At 38.7% G+C, this 19,868-nt stretch overlaps 1 protein-coding gene across 9 annotated transcripts in view; it reads right to left on the bottom strand.

The window, feature by feature from the left end:
• SLC9A7 (solute carrier family 9 member A7) overlaps nucleotides 1-19,868 on the bottom strand; it is a 66,769-nt gene that overhangs the window by 16,921 nt on the left and 29,980 nt on the right. For 6 of the 9 annotated variants that reach the window (XR_014949532.1, XR_014949541.1, XM_077781517.2 and 3 more), the window contains exons 2-13: nucleotides 18,934-19,133; nucleotides 17,551-17,628; nucleotides 16,811-16,887; nucleotides 16,068-16,180; nucleotides 14,646-14,751; nucleotides 14,212-14,358; nucleotides 10,775-10,875; nucleotides 10,358-10,446; nucleotides 10,132-10,245; nucleotides 8,215-8,326; nucleotides 6,709-6,862; nucleotides 1,329-1,388 (exon numbers count right to left, since the gene is read on the bottom strand). Coding sequence is in view for 7 of the 9 variants with exons in the window: in XM_077781517.2 (XP_077637643.1) it covers nucleotides 1,329-1,388; nucleotides 6,709-6,862; nucleotides 8,215-8,326; nucleotides 10,132-10,245; nucleotides 10,358-10,446; nucleotides 10,775-10,875; nucleotides 14,212-14,358; nucleotides 14,646-14,751; nucleotides 16,068-16,180; nucleotides 16,811-16,887; nucleotides 17,551-17,628; nucleotides 18,934-19,133 (1,351 nt within the window). In the remaining 2 variants the exon portion in view is untranslated. The remainder of the gene's footprint in view (nucleotides 1-1,328; nucleotides 1,389-6,708; nucleotides 6,863-8,214; nucleotides 8,327-10,131; nucleotides 10,246-10,357; nucleotides 10,447-10,774; nucleotides 10,876-14,211; nucleotides 14,359-14,645; nucleotides 14,752-16,067; nucleotides 16,181-16,810; nucleotides 16,888-17,550; nucleotides 17,629-18,933; nucleotides 19,134-19,868) is intronic. The other 3 variants (XM_077781518.2, XM_085557216.1, XM_085557222.1) reach the window with 1 other exon arrangement.

The following is a 19,868-nucleotide window of genomic DNA, read 5'->3' as shown; positions in this document are numbered from 1 at the left end:
TAGTACTATGTAAAGTTCAGACACCTTTATTTCAGCCTTGAGAAGGTCATTAGAATCTGTAGACAAGAGTATGCTATAGTAAAAATTAATACAATTCAAGTGTATTTCTTCATTCCTCTCTAATGAAAAATTTTTTTTAAGGCAAAAAAAGCATTTTGTGCTTTAAGATCTCTGTAAGAACAAAGGAACTAGTTTTGAGCTCCTAATTCCCAACACCACAATACAGCATTTCTGCCATTAACTGATTCCTGGACTTCTTGGTCTTTATCCTACAGCTACAACTCCAGCATCACATGTAGGAGAGGAGCTACTCAGATTTGATCTCTGAAAACATTAAGCTAATGTGTAATTCAGTAATTCAAACACTGTGGGAGAAAGTGGTTCACACACAAAACTGAACTAAGTGGATGGAAATGAATGGTAAAAAGTCATATAGAACTACATCAAGTTCTCTGCTGCATCATTTTAAAATGGGTGGAATGATTTCTTCTGATGCTTCAGAAACTTTTCCAGTTCCAGCCCTACAATACATGGATGACAAGTTACTGAAATACCAGGCATTATTAGATTTAGCATGTGTAGTTACTATGGCAACAGCCAAGAATGACTGTAATAGATAATAGTTCTCAGATTGTCTGTACAAACTAACACATTGCATCTCTGGCAAATCTAGTGGTTTGCTGGAAACCTTCAATTGTGACAATGTACATGAAAGTTTTTCATTGCCCCATCCCACAGAACTTTCTTTACATAAATATTCTGTATGTTTTTATATACATACACATTGCCTATAGATGTCAGTTAGAGACTTATTTTAAATTCTCTCTCTAACCATTTATCTGTTCTAAAAACACCATACCAGAATCCTAGTCTTCTCTGGTTGTTATCTCTCTGTTTTCAAAAATATATCCCCAAAAAAGCTGGGATAAATCAGTTATGAAGTTCCTTCCAGCCTGAAGAGTTATACAAAATAACCTCAAGCAATGCTTAAGAGTATCTTTGTGGTTAAAGGCCATAAGATCAAATCCATGGTTTTCAGCTCTCAAGTCTTCCAAGGTCAGAGATTCAAGTTTTGCTTTATTAAATATCTATACACAGAGTGAAATAATGTGTTTTATAGTTAATTTTTTTAGACATGATGTGTGATCCACACTCTCACAGCTCAGAATAAGTGAATAGACTCAGAGTCGAGGAACATCTATAGTACTCTCAGAAAAGAAGCAGCAGCAGCATGCCACAGTATAGAAAAAGAGCACACACTCAGTGTTACAAAGATGAAAAAAGCCAAGCACCGGGTTAATGTGGTATCAAGGAAAGCACAGTGTCACCTGAAATACAGCCAGTGGCTTTCACTCATCTCTTCCACCGATGGAACATGGTCACCAACTCTGGTACAGTACAAGAATGCAACGTGAGTAACAAAATGCTCATGAGTTGGGGGCTCTACAGACTTTTCAGCAAAACAAAGCAAACCAACAAAGAAAATCCATACCAAATCAAAAAACACAAAACATACATGAACAATAATGGCAGAGCAATGACAAAGTGACCAAAAAAACCAAAATTAGCAACACCAGCAATTTATGATTGACATATCCAGTAATATTCTTCATTCATTCAGATCCTAGCTGGCAACACATCTGCATTAATGACAGACTACACCCCCCAGAAAACCAGATTCAGTAGCTCTCTTTGGTGCTGCACACAGACAGAGCCCATCTAAGATAATTCCTACCACTTCAGACCTGCACAAGGTCTGAAAGAGAGACATCACAGGAATCCATACATGTGTGAGAGGGGTCACCAACACTGCCTGGTGTCAGAGTGCTCCAAGTCAACTGGTAACAAGCACTAAATCACTCCATTGCTTTAACTAAAAATTGACGATCAATTTTTGATTTAATCTCCTGTCATAGCAGAGTCTGGTTTTACTCATTGCTTTGGCCTTTTCAGTTGGGTTTGTGAGGGCTTTTTAGGTGCAAATGAAAGCAATTTTGGGTTCCAGTATTTTTCACATAAATTCCTTATCAGCCTGTGGGGGTTTTCCCCCCAGATTTTTCCACAAAGGCATGTGTCAAGAACTGTATATTGCTTATGTGAAATAAAAACCCAGATGATCAGACATCCACAGAGGCCTCACTGTAGAAAAAGCAGGTGTACACACCCTGGTTGCAGGCTGACATCTTGACTAAATATTTAAGGCCATAACTTGTGATACAAAGAGCATGTACTCATCTAATCCTTGAATATCAAGGCAAATCCCAGGCTTTAGATAGCTTTGATTTGGATTCCAGGTTCAATAGCTCTTTTCCCATGCCAGCATACACTCTAGGTCAGAGTACTCTGCTCCCCAAGGCCATCAGTAAGATTGTTTTGCATGTACAGCAAAAACTAAAATTAAAAACTGCCCAATAACTTCCCTTCTATGACTTCTTTCTCTTTCCTGTATCTTTGCCAAGTTAGTATACTAAAGTTTTCCCAGATGTCTGTAATGAGTGCAGCATTTTTGGAAAATTTTAGCTATTTTGGAAGAGTTCAACAGTTTCTCAGAAGAAGGGCGAGAAAGAAGAGAACTCCCACCATCATGTTTTAAAAAATTAAAACCCAATCCCTAAAAACCTCTGGAATTAGGAAAAGTTGTCTCAAGTTGTTTATAGGATGCCTTTGGATATTTGTTTACTTCACCTAACCAAGATAATGACTCCTGAAAGGGCTGGCTGAGGCTTGCCAGAGCTTGTCAGTTCAACTCGTATCATCTATGTGCTCTAGATGTGTCTCAACCCAAATCCTTCAGTGTCTTCCCCACACTTTTTCTCTGTGGTGTGAATTGGTGTGTTTCAGAGAACAAGAAGAGAGAAAAGGAAACATGTCCCGTGCTTACTTCCAAAGGAAGAGTTAATCTCTTTCCCACTAAGGGAAAAGCCCAGAGGGGTGAGACTGGAGGCTTGCAGGCTGCACTGCCCCACTATTAAGGGAGATTCAAGACTGATGATGAAAAACTAGGGATTGGGAAAGAAGGAGGAAAACATAGAAACTAGGGAAAGACAACTGGAAGAAACAGTACAGAAAGATGGGCAAGGAAAAAGCTCACAACAGAGGGCAAGGGACAGCTCTGTGTCTGTGCATCTGTCTTCAAGGGCAGCAGAGGGTGGGTGAAGGCAGTGAAGGATCTAAGTAATACATTAATGGAAACAGGCTGCAAAACAGGAGGACATAACCTCCACCCCAGCCTGGAACACAGCATGAGGCTGGATCCCAGCAGCAGCACTTGCCTCCTGCCATTCCAGCACACCGAGGTGTGGTATGGAATGCACATTTTATCATTGCACCACCCTGGGTAAGGGAATGGAGTATAACCACCAAGGCAACACTTTAGCACCATCCCAGATAGGTAGTTCACCAAGCAGCTGGATGAGAGTTAATGTTTCCACATTTCTTTTTCAGTTTGCTCTTTTACAGGAAAAGAAAAAACACTAAATAGGAAGCTCTTTAAAGATTAGATATGCAAAGTTAGACATAAGGCACTAAATATCTATGTTGGTCTTGCCTGTGCAACCTTTAGCTTTTATGGTAAAAAAAACCTTAAATTATTGTAAAGTGTAAGGTATAATGCTTTGAGATTTATAAAAAGGTTTCTAAGTATAACTGAAATTACTTCATTAAAATGAGAAATAACTTCTGCATTTGCAGCAGGTTATGAAGGAGGGGAAGGCACTAATCCATGTGTTGCTTCATTCAACATGAAAAGAACCAAGTTACAAACCTCTAAAAAAAAATGGAAAACACAGTGTATTGCAATACAAATGCTAGGAGTTCCCTTTTTTCCTGTGACAGATAAATGAAACAAGAAGTCAGCTATTTTTTTGAAAAGAGGAATTTTGCCAGTGGTTTTGATTTACATAGCTCTCAAGTTTGCTGAAACTGTTAAAGCTTCAGCCAGGAAATTGTTTCTTTGTTTCGATCTTAAAGGATGAGTCTATATTTTTAATATCCAGGTCATGCTTTAGTTTCTAAGAAAAAAAAAATCTACTACTAAGAAAATGTAACTGTTTACCACTCAAATGTTGGATGTGTCTCACTGATAGTCAGCCAAGGAACTCTGACACATGATATCAATGTTTCTCTAGTTAACTCCAGTTAACACAGTTAACTCCAGTTTCTGGTGTTGGTTTTTAATTTTCTCAGTGTTAAGTGGCAGAAATCAAAAGCATTAAAAAATCCTGTTATATTTTTATTCAGATTTTGAAGCTGTGACCTCACTTTTCCAACCAGTTAACCAGTAAACTGAAGTTAAGTCTCTGCTACAAACCATAGGTCCTTTGCTTAGCTGTACATGAAAGCCTGGTCAGTGGTCTCTGGTAACTTACCCTAACTGAAAAGATACCTGCTCTTCCAAATATCTGAAATTTTCAGAACAACAAGAGGAGGCAGAGAATATTTGTTGCCTATTTTCCTCCTTATACTGCTTTTTACTTTACTAAAACTTCATTTTCATGGTAGCCTCTCTACCCTTTAGCTACTTTTAATATTTTGTATTGTGGGATGGAAGGGACCAACAGTAAGTAAAGAACCAAGCACACATTCCAAATGCTACACAACTAACAGTGTGGCCAGAAAGTGTGTGCCTCTTCCTCCAAGCCACAGCAGTGCAGTTCTGGATCCCTGTGTAGGCATTGCCTCTTGCACTCACAGCTGCTTCCCCATGAGCTCAGTGGTATCAGGCCAGGCTGACACTCCTGGCTGCAGTCAGCTCCCCAGCATGCTTAAATCATGCAGGCATCACCTCAAATAAGCCCCTTGGCTTTTGATGTCTGTCGTGGCTCCTCTGACTCGCCCAGACATGGGCCTTCTACAAATCCTGACGTTTATGTCCAACATACACATGGCATGAATTTTCTACATCCCTTCACTTCATCTAGGAAGCAAAACCACCTTTTATCTTGCAACACCTTTTCTGCTAAATAATCCTGCATGCGACCACTACTTATTTCCAGTCTCTGGCAATCGAATTTAATGGGCAAGTACCAAGGCTCAGCAAGCATCCTAGGGACAAGTTACCTACTGTACAGCCTCGGGACTGCATCAGCACTATGCGCTGCTGCTGAGGGAGGCACTGGGACAGCATCTCAGCTTCATCTCCTCCTGTTTGCTGCTTCCACTGAGTAGAAGTAGATGGAAAAGAGATAACTGGCATAATTTTATAATTCAGCTGGAAAATAATTTGTCTCTCGCTTTTTTTTTAAATCTGTACAATCAGAACTATTTTTCCCCCCAGCAGAAAATGTTCTAACCACTGAGTGTACCTCGCCGCCACCGTTTCTAACTCTCCATCAGCTGCACACGGCCGCCACCTCCTGGCACAAATCTGATTTCTTGTGGTCCCAGAGGGTGCCAGCTGTAAAAATGCTTCCTATGTAGAGTTCCATCGTTATAGATGTTATCCTTCCTTTGATAGGAAAGTTAACCCTTTATTTTCCATCAACCATGCCAAAAAAGTGACAGTTAAAATTACTGCTTACTCGCAAGGATGGGTAAAGATCCCCCTAAAACTACAGCTAAGCACTCAAAACTGTGCTTCAGTCAGCTACCTTTTGACAGTTACTTCTCTAGGAATGGTAGCATAGCCTTTCCAGCTGTTCTGCCTTGTTGGTCACACTAATCTTTCAGCCACACTATCCCCCAGCCACCTGGAGAGATAAGTCTGGAATGGATATGGGGTTAGTTCTCTCTGCCCACGGGAGCAGCTCATCAGCCAGGCTTATGGAGTCTCACTACTGAACTAGATTAGCTAAAGTGTATAATCTAGGATGCTTCTTGGTTTTGATGGAGGAGGGTGTGAGGAGAAAAAAAGCTGCTACCTAAGAATGACTTTGCATTTGGCCAAGGGTTGGGCCACATGCAAGAATTCATTCCTGTCCTGCTGATGACTGAAAGAGCCTTGTGGCAGAGGTAATGGTTGATTGCACTCAGGGCTTGTACAGCTTGTATTGTTTTAATTCCCCTCTATTTATCTCTGTATCCCAAACCACCAAAACTTCCAAAATTATAATATTCAACAATGATTGATTTGTAATTCTCTAGCACATCTCTTGAAAAATATTCTCAAATATGAAAGTACATGCAGTCAAAAGTACTAAGTATTAGCCAGGATTTATAGTCAGATATCTATAACATGCAATTTACCATTTTCACAGATCTCCTCAAAACAAGAGGAAACACACACTGAAGACCAGCAGTCTTAGATAACATCAGGTTTTGTTTAAAGTATGTTCACCTTAGCACAATCCAATAAAGAATCTACTGGACTTAAAAACCTTAACAGGCCCACTATGAAGAGCCAAAAGAAAAAAAACAGTCTTGAAGTTTATATGGAACTAGATTAATTCTTTCTTTTCAATATAGAGCTGCTTTATCAGGCAACACTATTTCATATTCTGCTGGACTGACATAGACTTAGATGTCTATTTGCAGAGCACCAGAACACCTTTAGGCTGAATCCCAGAAGCATCAGAACATTTTCTTCACCAGACTGCACTAGCACCTTCCTCTATAAAGTATCGTGTTCTAAATACCTACATATATAGATATGTGAATACTATGTTCTAAATGCTTCTAGCAAGTATCAAACAAGTTCTGTAGAACTATGCCAAAACAGCACAGCTGCCTGTTGAAAAGTGAAGTTTCCCCAGCACACAGCTGCATACCAACCTGATGTTCAGCCAGGACAGCATGGGGGTTGTACCTCCTCCAACAATCCACACAGTGAAAAACACGATGAGCAGAGTTGTTGAGAACATCATTTGGTGGGAGTAGGTAGCAGTATCTCGTATAGCCAGAGCAAATGCCATGGCTCCCCTGAGACCTATCAGAAATAATGAAACAGCACAGCTTCAGAAGTGCAGACATGACTGTGGACAGCATCTTCCCTTGCTCCCTCCCACAGAGTGTCAGGCAGAAAGCACTGGGCTCCAGAAGCTTTTAATTTCCTTAGATTCCCTGATAAATTATGCCCTGAGACAATTTACAACAGAATGTTCTAACTGTCCTGGTTTCTTATAACTTATAGAATCTACAAGTGCTGTGAAAAGGTGTAAATACTTCCAGAAACTAACAGGAAAGGAAGACAGAAACAAACAAGTTGTGAACAACAGCAAAACATTATGTAAGTTAAGCAGCTCCCTGAATTGGATGAAAATTCAGACTTTTCCAGTTGAATCCATAATTGGAATGTAAGCTCTTGGCCTGACATTTTTATCAGCTAGAAAAATATTCTAGTTAATTACATGGTCACAGGCAGACTATATCTTTCCTCCTCTCCTCTGCTCTCAGTTATGAAACTTCACTAGCAAGAACAAGCCATGGCATTGAACACCTGCAGATTTCTTATGCAGAGGAATCACAGGATGATTAAGGTTTTAAGGAACCCCTGGAGTTCATCTGATCCAATTCCCCTGTTTAAACAACCCCTGCTCCACCTGCAGTAGGCTGCACAGGACCATGTCCAGATGGCTTTTGAATATCTCCATAGATGGAGATGCCATAACCTCTCTGGACAATTTGTACAATGCTTGGACATAATAATAATAAATAAAATAAATAAACCTCATGTGTTCCAGTTTGTGCCCATTACCTCTGGGCCTGGCACTGGGCACCACTGAAAACAGCCTGGCTCTATCCTCTTTATACCCTCTTGTGTACAGAGGATTCCCTGGAACTTCTTCAGGATGCACATGTCTAGACACACAATACATAATTTGCCTTAAATTACAGACTTCAACAGTTATCTGTGTGACAGAAATTACAAGGCAATTTAAGTCAAATACCTTTGTCCAAGTAAATGGGAAAAGGCACCTATTTTCTCATCAGGTATCTCTTTCTGCACAACATGAACATCACCTCAGCTAGAAATAACCTTTTGGAAGAGATATATCCCAATTTTCCCATGTCCTTCACAAGCACTTCAAATTAAAATGGTCTATTCCCAACATGAGGTGCTGCCTGCTGTGAGCAGGTAGCATTTCAAGATGATACCCACCCCAGACATGGCACAGTTTCTGTAAAGGCTGAAAGACATATGATGGCATGCTGCAACAATCAGTAAAGCCTTCCCTTTAGGATGCATGAATATGGATCACAAAAACAGAAGGTAGCAAAGTCAATTGCTTATGAGTTAAAATTAAGACTTTTTGCATTGCCCAGAATTTTTGCTCTTACCTGAAAACATCATCATATGCTGAAAGCTCCAGCTGATCTTATGCCTTCTGCCCAAATTCAACAAGAAGGAGAGGGGGTAGATATGTGCAGCTCTGCCCAAAAAGATTGCAACCTGTTTGCAGCTGAGGGTTAAGGATTTCTTTTTCCTGAGGTATACAGTTTTTAGTACCTGGCTTTAACATGAAGCTTTTGTTTTAGTGAGATATTCACATCATGATATCAAGTGTTCTTCCTATAGCTGTGTATATAAAGCAGACTTTCCCCAATTTTATGTAACTTGTGCATTCGAGAGCAATTGCACAAAATGCAAATTTTTACTAAGATAACTAATTTTTTAGATGCACAGTGAAATTATACCTAGTATTAAAATGACCAATTGTACAAATGAAGACCTTACTTTGAGAATTCACACTTTAAACAATTATCACTAGCAGCATTCAATTTTGAGTTTTGGAGTAACAGAAACACAACTCTGTATACAGAGGGGAAGCCAACTTAAGACCAGCAAGTGGCCACCCCATTATGACTCCTGCAGAGGCAAAATATCCTAATGGCTAGCAAACACCAGTACAGAGTTACTAAGAATATAAATCCAAAAGCCATTTGTCAGCACTAGAATGAAGTTGAAAAAGAATAGTGAAAGTATTGCAGAAATTCATGACAGTAGGTGGTAAGCATCCCCATTGTGATGCAAAACATCCAGTGGCTCCAGTGAAGAAGCAGAAAGCTGAAAACACTCTCCACTGTATAAGGAACACTTAGGGAAAAATTAGAGTGGTGGGCTGAAATCCTGTAAAATGCCAACACGGCCAGAAGCCAAGCAAACACTGATCATTTGCTGCTGGGATGGGAACATTAGAAGAATAATACTTCTCCCATGAAAAAGAAAGAGTATAAGAGCTCTAGACACCACTGGGTTGTTGTCATAACTAAAGTAAAGCAATACTGTCAGCAGGGAATATCTCTAGAAAAATCAGATTTTGATTATTACTTTGTACAATAACCCTTGCACAACTATTCCAAGCAATTTTATACCAGTCCTTTTGAGGACTGCAGAAATCAGACACCAAAAGCAATCAAGACTAATGTATGCAAGAATAATAGCTAAGATTTTGCCAAGGACGCTGAGGCTCTAGCTGTGTCTTTACAGTCCAGCCTTTCACTTTCAACAAGGGGTGATGTCCCTACATTTCACCCCTGCAAGTTGTTCACTCAGTGGGGACCACAGGTCTTGAGTAAAACACCAGTGCTAGTATTAGTTGCCCTCCTCACAAAGGTAGAAAAGCACTCAAGAGACAACATGTAAGCAGAGCTTACATGAATGTGACTACTAACAAGTGTTCAGTTCTGGGGAATTTGAGAGTCAGGTACCAAGTCAACCAGAGACAATTGCAGAACCTTTAATTGTGTACCCTTCATGTAATGGTCTGTACCGCAGTTCAGTTCCTTTCTCCTCCCATCACCTGAGATGCTGACCTCTAGGGAATTGCTCAATGATCTATTCACTCACATTCCTATTTATGTATTTGAAGTTTGCCCCTTAATTCTCAAGGGGCCTCTGGAAGTGGAGAGAAAAATTAATCCTTTTCTAGGTCTCCAAAGTTCAGATACAAGAACAACACAAGCAGTGTTGGCTGTCAATAGCCAGAGCACACAGTAAAGCATATTCATTTATTTATTTAGTGAAATGATATAGCTTCTAACATTCAGGTACAGAGGCAACAACCATGTGGCACAGAGGCCATAGAGCTTTGATGTAAGGTGTAACCAAAGATTTTTCTCAAAATTATTGTTGCCTGCAAGGCATTATGAAAACTTAGGCCAGCCACCATTCTCTGTTTGGTAAAGCAACAGACATCACAAGTTTTTTGGCACATAAGAAAATAGAGAAACCTCACACAATGTGAAAAAGGATACAAAAGCTCCAATAATGAAAACTGGGCTGAATATGTGCTTCTGGAAAGTAAACAGTGCCAAGCCCATATAAGAAAATATGAAGTTCTCAGCCAGGAAATGCAACACCTCAAAGAGCTAGAGAGAAAACCATCACATGTTAAAGGCTGAGTGCAAAAGATGCTGTAAAAACAAAAGTACATGGACTACTACAGAAATGCACTGTATAAAAGGTAAAAGACATTCTTGCCTGCTTAGTGCGGCTTCTTGATTCAACTGACAAGTTATTGTATGTATAATGTGCCTGGGTAATTCCACAGAAGAGGACAGCCACCACACCTGTGTACAGAACAACATGTAAAAATCAGCCTGTTTAGTGCCAGCTCACCACACTTTCCCTTCACAAGCTCAATTTAATTTATACATAATTCTTATCCTTAAGATTTTATGATTCTTCCATTCAAGTGATTGAGATACCAGGTTAGGGATACGGTATCTGAACCAAACCATTGCCTTTGCTACACAGTCAGCTGCAACTTCAACATGGAACAGAAGGCAAAAAACCTTAACAACCCAGCTTTAGGCACAAACATATTTCTCATTGAAAAGCTTTAATGATAAAATAGCTGCTGAGATGGACTTCTGTGCTTGAATCCAAGCAACTCACCAGTAAATCCACAAGCTTCTGCAAGCAAGAAAGTGCTCCAGGACATCAAGAAGAAGAGAGCCGTTTCCAGCAGGGGGAAGCAGTGCAACTTGGTAAACTTTGTCACGTTAAGTCATTTGTTAAGGAATCAAAAAGAAATCCTTTGGCTTCTCTGTTCCCAGTACTTCTGAAAAACACTTTTATATACTAACAGTGCATACTTCTTGGAAAACAAAACTTTTGATGCTGAAAAAATGTGAATTCCAACACATCAAGGCAAACTTCATGCTCAACTTGCAACAATCAGTTCTGATTACTTTTGTTTTATATCCATAGCATAAAATGTGGCTCCACCTCTTAGAAGTAATATTATATTATTCCATGGTTCCCTTTGAAATGCTAGCAAGGAAGGGATATTTCCCTGCTATTCCTTTTAGATTGTGTGTGCCTTGGCTTTTCAGGGGATTGGTGAGGGAATGATGTTTTGTTCCCCCTGCCAACCTCAACTATAAGTTGCACTCCCACCTTCAAATAAAACATAGAATGCATTCAAAAGCATTTAATTTACAGAGCTGTTCTTGACTACAGCAACCCTAAGATGAACAAGAACTTTTCTTCTCAGATTTTTTAATAAATCTTTTCCAGCAAGTGTGGCTACTTCAGTACTTTTAAGGCAAAGCAATTACTGCCTACAAAATGTATTTCCTCTCCTTGTGCTGATATGTTTTAGAGAAAAGGCCACCTCAGAGCAGCTCAGTCTTTCAAAGGAAAGAAAAAACAATTCGTCTTGCAGAGGAGAGCAAAACCTGAGGAGCATCAAAGCATACACTGAATTAACAATTCATACAGCTCTGAAGAAGCAGAACAGATTTCGGTAGAGTTAAATTTAGCTCTTCACACACAACGAAAAAAGTTGTTCATCTATTTATAGAATCCTTTAGGTGCTTTTTTTTTACCTAAGCACTACTCTGGCAGCAGGTAAACACTGAACAGCATGCTATGTCTGTGGTGCAAACAGCTGTGCACAGTTCATATGAAGGCAACCAGTACCAGCTCTCCACTCACACCTACTTCTTGCTGACATTCTCTTCTGACTTGGACTAGGGCAGACATATATTCCAGACACACCTTCAGCCATGACCTTACTTTGTTAGAAGTTTGCTCTCAAAACAAAGCCCAGACAATCATTTAAAAAAAATTAAACACCATGTTGGCATAACATCAAATATAAAATGCAGCATACTTTTTAGACAGCTGTTAATTCTGCAAAGAAACCACCTCTAAAACTTTTGAGCTCATTTGAATTCCTCCTCACCACTTCCCCCAAACAGATCTATTTTCTAAAATCATGCTTCGGAAGCAGTAATATCCACCATAACAAAAACTTTCCCCACAGAGTAATCAGATAATCCCAGTGTCTGGATCAAGGGACATTCATGGATGCCTAAGGAAACTGGATAGCCACAGCACTCCATGGGAGAGGAAGAAGTTGAACCTTGTCCCCCTGAAGTTAGACAAGGGATCCTGTCAGAGCCAGTTCCTTATTTCCAGTCTTTTCTGGCAGTTTTGTGAATCAAACTGTTTATTCCCCTTGCTGTTATTATAAGTAACCATACCAAAATAATTAATTAAATATGAATTTAGAACCTTTGCTCATCATTTTGGAGGAAGATCAAGGTGAGAGGCAAGAAAAAAAAAGTTTTATTATTTCATATAATTGATCAAATTGAAATGTTAGCTGAAACTGAATTATTTTTTTTTCTTAACTATTTTCTTTATTTGTTAGACATGGTTTTGTATTTCACATCTTTTCAATCAGTCAGATGCTGCTATTTAGTAAAAATATACAATGTGGTACTATAACAACTATTTTTTAAAAACCACAGACAGCTTGCTGAAAGCCAGAATAAATCCTTGTACATTATCTGCATAATTTGGAAACCAAGCATTCTATCTATTCTCAAAGGACAGTGCATGACTGCATGAAACCTTTTACTCAAAGAGGTACAGGTATAGGTACTTCACACTATAGGAATATTAACTTAATCCTTAATTTATGGGTACTAATCAAGTATGAATAGTAAAAGGCAAATTTTTTTTGCTTCTACAGCATTGCATAACATTAAGGATGTTTCCAAAATAAAATAGTCATATAATTAAACAAACAAGGAAAAAGAACATCACAAAACTAAAACAGAACAAAAAGAAAAATATTCCCACCACACACACAAAATGCCACCCCAGAGGCTTTGTTCTGAACAGCCTCACATCACCTTCCTGAGCACAACCATTAGAAAAAGCAAGGATTGGTTGCTGCTTTAGAAGCATAACTTTACAAAGTGGATCTGAAGGCATTTCAGCCTTAATTAGTATCCAACCAGCAAGCCAAAACCCACAACAACTGCATTTGAGTAGTGAGAGCTATGGATGGCTGCTGGTAGCCTAAAAGCCAGAGGAAGAATTGTGGTTCTGGGTCACATAAATTGCAGATCAGTGGAACTGAGACTGAACATTAAAGCATCAACAGCACATCTTCCCCATTATACTTAAAGGGTTTCCATCATGCAGACTTGTCAGGCAGTTCTGCATAGTGTGTGTATATAAGATACAGTTCAGACAGTTCTGCTTCAGAGTCACAGGTTCATGATCCCTGTACAGAACAGCACATTTTACCCCTTTCAGGTCAGGGTTCAGAAGCCCAGACACATCAGAGCAGCCTGGGATATGTACAAAAATGGCCATACTAGTCTGTCAGAAAGCAAAGACTTCATTTGGTTCCTGAAGGAGCATCATGACTCCTGGAGTAGGTCAGGCTGAAGGTCTACTACCTGAGCCTAAAACAAGACCCACACAAATTGCATGCTAAGCACCTCAGAAATCTAACCAAATAACAGCAACAGGGATCAAGAGAACAGCATAGATCATGCAAGGCACATCATGTTATTGAGTTAAACTCTCATTGAGAATTGAGATACAATCTTATCCAAGATGTATGACATCAGATTTCTGGAAGGAAAAAAAAAAAAAAAAAAAAAAAAAAAAAAAAAAAAAGCAGGACTCAAAGAATGCTGTGGGGGTCAGAAATAACAGAGATTTTGCTGAAGGTAGAATCAAATACCATTTATCACAGGAGATGTCTTTCAAGACTATAAAACTATGTTTTATAACTCCATAAAAAGAAATTAAGCATTATTAGGACACGCCTGTTTAATGCCCTTCCTTGGTTTGTTGCAGCAACACCACTAAAATTTCTACTATGGCCTCAATTTGTTGGAAAGAATTGATTTCTGTGAGTACCTATAATGTCTTTCTATAGAAAAGAAGTCAAATGAATACTTATCATATCTTCATGCTCATAATTAAACAAGCTAGAGTCAATTCTGCTACAATGGGAAAAAGGAAAGCCCTGATAATATCTACATGTGCTATTTCTGTTGTAATAACCAAATATGGAAAAGGATATCAGAGCTGTCACAACTCCTGTCACTGCTCCCATCATGAAAGAACCACTGAATATTCCCAGGAAAACACCAACAGACTTGAAAAATGCTGCAGCATCAAAAGCATGGGTATTTTCACCTGTTGGCTGGTAAGCAACTATAGATCTAGAAAGAGAGAACACAATGACAAGTTAGAAGTGATATCAGGAAAGATATTTTTGTAACAACACTACCTGAGCAACAGGGAGACAATCCCATGCTGAAGGCATGTGTGTCATTCTGGCCTATATATGCATTAGGGGCCTTGGAAAATGTTTGGAATGGTTATCAATCCAGTTAAAGGCAATCCATTTAAACTTGAAATAATGTTTCTCAAAAAAAAAGCATTTATTTTAGACAAGTGCCAAAAGCAATTTAGTAATTTCAGAGTAGAAATTCCCATAGTAACTTACGAGGATAATACAATGGCAACAGCGTCATTCAACACGCTCTCTCCAAACAGAAGGGCATAGAGATCGACATCAGCATGCAGCTCATTAAATATTGCTAGCACGGTAACTACAGAAAGAAAAGATGAAAACAACACTGCAATGACTACATGAGCTGTGGAGCAGACTTTCCAATTTGGCTAAAGGAAGAAAATGCAGGAAGTGAAGTGCAGGATCAAAACTAAAATGGGAAACCTTAGTCATGTTTACCTACAAGTAAGCAATTCCTCCATCAGTTTTACACCAGCTCCATTAAGAGGTGGCTCTTTTGTCCTCCCACCTGCACAGCGCTCATAGCAAGGCCCCCATGATCAAGGGGCATGGGGCAGACAAAGTCCTTCTACCAAAGCCCTGTATTATTTTAGAACATCTTCCATTTAAGACAGTAAGCAAAATGTTGTGCAGCTCTTCCTGCTTTTAAAAGCTGGTATGGATTGTTGACATAGGTTTATTATTTCAGCCATTGTAAAATAGTACAAGTTATCCTAAGTGTTCCCTAAGTATCCATTATGCCACAGGTGTGAATTTCCACATAATTTAAAAAGGACAAGAGTGCTAAATATTTATAATCATTCTCCCAAGAAAATTCTGAGATGAAAGACCATGATCTTGAAGTTGTTCCCATAATATGCACTTCAAAAAATCACATGGTGATTTTTTGCATAAATTGTATGCAACCACCAGCTGTTCAGAGCTCAGCTCAATCACAGGAGCTACTTCCCATTTTCACACTAATCACCACTAGGCACCTCAAATAAACTGCTTTAAATGTCAAGCTTCATACTTCAGCACTCCCCACCCTGGCACCTGACCTTTGCCAGCCCTACAAACTGATCTGTCAAGTGGAGACTTCAATGTGATCCTGCTTGACTCTGAAGGATGTCTACATTGTTTGGGCAAAAGATGAAATTACTTGGCCAGAAAAGGATTCTTCTGCCCTAACTTATAAAACATGAAGTTTATTTGAAAGAGGAAAAGAAAATCCCCCACCTAAAGACTCTAAAAGCTTCAAATATTGCTCTTAAATTTCCTAGCCCCAAGCAATGTAGCTGAAGAAGGAAGTCCTGCTATCCCAAAAATGCAATAATTTCATCTATTTTGTTGCACAATTAACAATAAACCACTTAACAAAAAACATATTTAAGTATTTGAAAAGGAGGAGTGTTAGACTTTTCTCCAAATATACTATGATGTCATGCCAGTTTAGTCACAAATCAGCAGAGAACAGTTTACAAAATGTTTTTCAAAATGAATTTGCATGTATTGCAGAGAAGAGGTTCAGAGATGCTAATAACATAACTGAAAATAGAGTTCTGTTAATATGCAGCTGAAAATCCTAACAATAGCGTTATTTTGGAAGTTTATTAAAAATGTTCATCAAGCTACCTGGATCAGTGGCAGATATTATCGCTCCAAAGAGGAGGCAGTCTGTATAATAGAATTTATCAGACAGCTGACCCACCAACTTCATTAGTTTCACAACCCCATACATGAGATTCCTGAAGAGAAAGAAGATAAAACATTCCAAGTCAAACAATATGGTGCCTTTCAGTCAGGCCAAGGGAAAGCACAAACAACAATATTTCAGACAGGCTTGTTTATGCTACAGCTCAGTGGGACACTGCCACAGTGTAGCACAAAGCTCTCAAAGTGAACTTTCCTCTTTTCCCTGTGAAGCAAATCAAGCAATGTATGATCCAGAAGACATAATATAAAACCAGTAAATCTGAAATCTTCACACAATTAGCACAGAGTCTACATGTTTCTTCCATTTCCACAAAGTTCTCTCTGCTCAAAATTCCCCTAGAACTATTTCTCCCAGCACAAAGGCCAAAAGCTCTGAGGTAAGAATAATCTACAATAATAGATTACTTCTCTAGTGAATTTTTGAGAGACAAGTCAAGGTCACCAATACAATTCAGGATTTCTGTTAATCAGAATATCCATATAAAAGACACAGTAATATGAGCAGGATAAGAGATTGCAGGCAAGCAAATCAACATGACCAGTTATCTTAAACTAAATGTGTGTGTATATACATACATAAAATATATATATGTAGGCAAAGAGAGAGAGTGTTTATCAGCTTAAACTTTAGTGTAGAGAGGAACTGATATCAGTTTACTTACCCAATAATAAAACAAGACACTGCTGTTCCTAAAAAGGCATAAGCCAAAATGGACCCCAAATTCCTGAAAAAGTGTCTCTGCACAAGAAAAAGAGGTTTATATACTTCAGAAAAGTTATATTGCCCATTCAGAACCATGTAGCACACTACTTCATTTGTATCAATAGAGAGAAATACACTTCTATTTCAGAGAAACATTTCAATTACTGCTATGTAAATTCAATCTAACTTCAATAAATTGAATAAACCAGATCTGTGCCATGCATTAGACCCTACATGTAGCTTACTGACAGAAGGCTTATTGACAGAAACCAGCACCAATTCATGGTGTCTTCAAGCAAGATCACAATCTGGGCCCTACTGCCATTAAGGGTCTGGCACATCTTCACTGGGATTCAGGATTAGGTCTGCCTCTCAGCATAATTTATTATTGCATTTTGGACATTTGAGAAGGACCAAAACAATTCATAACAGAACATCTTTTACTTTAAATGAAACTGATATCAATGTCTGGCTAAGTTCAAAGGAAAATAAATCAGCAAAATTAAGTAAAGTTTAATACATTTTTACTCAAAAATATATGTATTTTCTCTTAAAACAATATGACCTAACCATCTCTGGAGGAAATGAGATTTTTCTTACTGTAAGTAAATGCCTGAAAGGAGACTACAATCCTGACCAAATCAGCAATCTTTCATTTTAAAAAAAGGATCTATTCTCCTCAGAAGATATTGCACTTACTTTTTTCAGGCTATAACCAGCATGAAAAATAATAGGAGGCAATAGAATGTTGAAGAACACTTCTGGGTCAAATGTTACCTAAAAGATAAAATATGAAATTTCAATTAGAAACAGACATACACAAATTGTTGGGACTTTTTTCTTCATTCATTTTCTGACAACAAGTATTTATGGTTGTTGAAATAGATAAGTTGAGCCTCTAAAACATTGGACAGTTCTATTTGTACATAGCAGCAAAAAGCTGCAGCTCTTGTTGGTAAATAGCATCTAGAAAGAACATGCATTACATCGTGATCTGGCAGCAGTCCAAACACAGTCTCCTATTTTAAAGAAAAAAATTCTAAAATTATGCTGGAAAAGATCTCTCCTATTGTGATACCTGATATTGGTATAGCTGCATATGAAATGCTATTTTAGCTTACTTTTTTGTGCAAATTTAGCCACTGAATAGTTAGTGTAAGCCTGGCAAATGAGATACAAGACTGGTCTTCAGAAATTTGGATCATACACCTCTTCCATGTATTTCAGTAGAAGTTCCACATATCCATGAAGGACTACACTACACTAAAGAACAAAAAATAACATTTTAAATGCAAACAGAAGACCCTCACACATATGACAATAACTAGGCTCTCTTCACCTGCTGCCTAAGCCCAGGTTAGAAGACAAACACTACAACTGTGCCCTCCCAGAGCAGTACTCATTTCCTTGAGATACCTACTGCAGACAGATACACATAGACAGCTAAGCTCTCTTCATAATCTGCAGAAAGAAGTAATTTTAGATCACAATCCTATGCTTCTAAGTCTAGCTTTGATACACACAAAAGGTGATTAATTCCTGACACTGAATAAAAAAGCAAATAACACATCTGAATAACTGCTGATAAGTGAATTTTACTTCTAACACCAGACTGTCTCATTTGCTGGTTTATTGGGTGGAAGCAGTAACTATTTCCTGACAATACGCAGATTTTAAAACCCTGGAAAAAAACAAAACAAACAAAAAACCCACAAACAAACAAACAAACAAAAAAACAAGGAACAATCACTTTGCACTAAGAAATTATCATTTTCCTTATATTGCATTTATACAAAGCAGCACAAGGCCTTTTTTTCTTTTTTTCTGTTCAGCTGGTCTCTGTGAATTCTACAGATACAGAGTTAAGTCTTCAAACCAAGGCCTTTAGGACAGCACTACATACATGTAACAGAGCACAGTTTCTCCAGCAGTGGTATAATACAGAAGGTGGTTTTGAATGAAGCATTAAAGTGCTGTTGCTGTTGACACTACTTAAGGTTCAAACGGTATGGAGGGAGGAGAGAGGGAAGCACAGATAAAGGAGAAATACTTAGTCAGTCATGCAAAATGGTGTAGCCTCACCTTTCTCAACATGTCATTCTGCTCCACGTTGTGGATCTTGCCAGGGCTGATTTCCCCTTTGAGCGTGTACTCGAAGAACTTGCCGCTGACGTTGACCAGCAGGGTGGTGAAGGGCCTGTCCTCCTGCGAGCAGCTGAATGGTTTGTCATGGCCACTCGTGGAGGGAGTCCCGTACCTCAGGATCACCCCAACTATGAGTCCTGGAAGAGAAGTAAAAACCTATGAGCCTGATCTGCTACTCCTGCATTTTACAAGTATCAAACATTATCCAAGGGATCATGCATGAACTTTACAAGTATATGGGCATCATAAACACGTTGAAGTGAATTGTTACTATCAGTTTGCTGCAGAGGAAGAGAGGCTCTGATCACATCAAAACTACCAGTGGATCTGAAGTACCTGCTACCTGACTGAAGTGACAAACAAAAGGTTCCATTTCAGTTTTTGTCTTCTTCACCCTCATTCACACCTCAAAAGTGTAAAACCCCTGTCACATGAGAGGCCGGACATAACAAATGCATTTCACCAGCCTTAGGACAGAACCGAGCAAACACTATTGCCAGAAAACAATGACTGCTGAAAACATGTGACAGTAACTGATCTGGAATTGTGATGTTTGCCATATTATTTTATGGCTGCAGCAAGAACACAGTTTTTAGTCTTATAGTTCTAGGCAAGTAAACAATGCCTGTTGCACAATCTTCTGTTTACTCCACAAACTTTAAAACTAGGACAGATGACATGCACAAAGAAGCCACTATATGTCATTTGCAAGCATTCTCTACATAAACAAAAATAAAAGAAGGTGTAAGTGAGCAATCATAAGAGGCCCAGGATTCAGGAATACAGGACAAATCGCTTAGGCAGCAGAGAAAATCCAGCCAGAAAAGACTATTAATAACAAATGCACCAGACACAGTAACAAAAATAATTTG

Source organism: Lonchura striata, chromosome 1 (assembly GCF_050655825.1).
Source record: "Lonchura striata isolate lonStrDom1 chromosome 1, ASM5065582v1, whole genome shotgun sequence".
In the NCBI taxonomy this organism is placed as follows: Eukaryota; Metazoa; Chordata; class Aves; order Passeriformes; family Estrildidae; genus Lonchura; species Lonchura striata.
The sequence above is the reverse complement of the archived record's forward strand: the minus strand, read 5'-3'. Positions and strand labels throughout refer to the sequence as shown.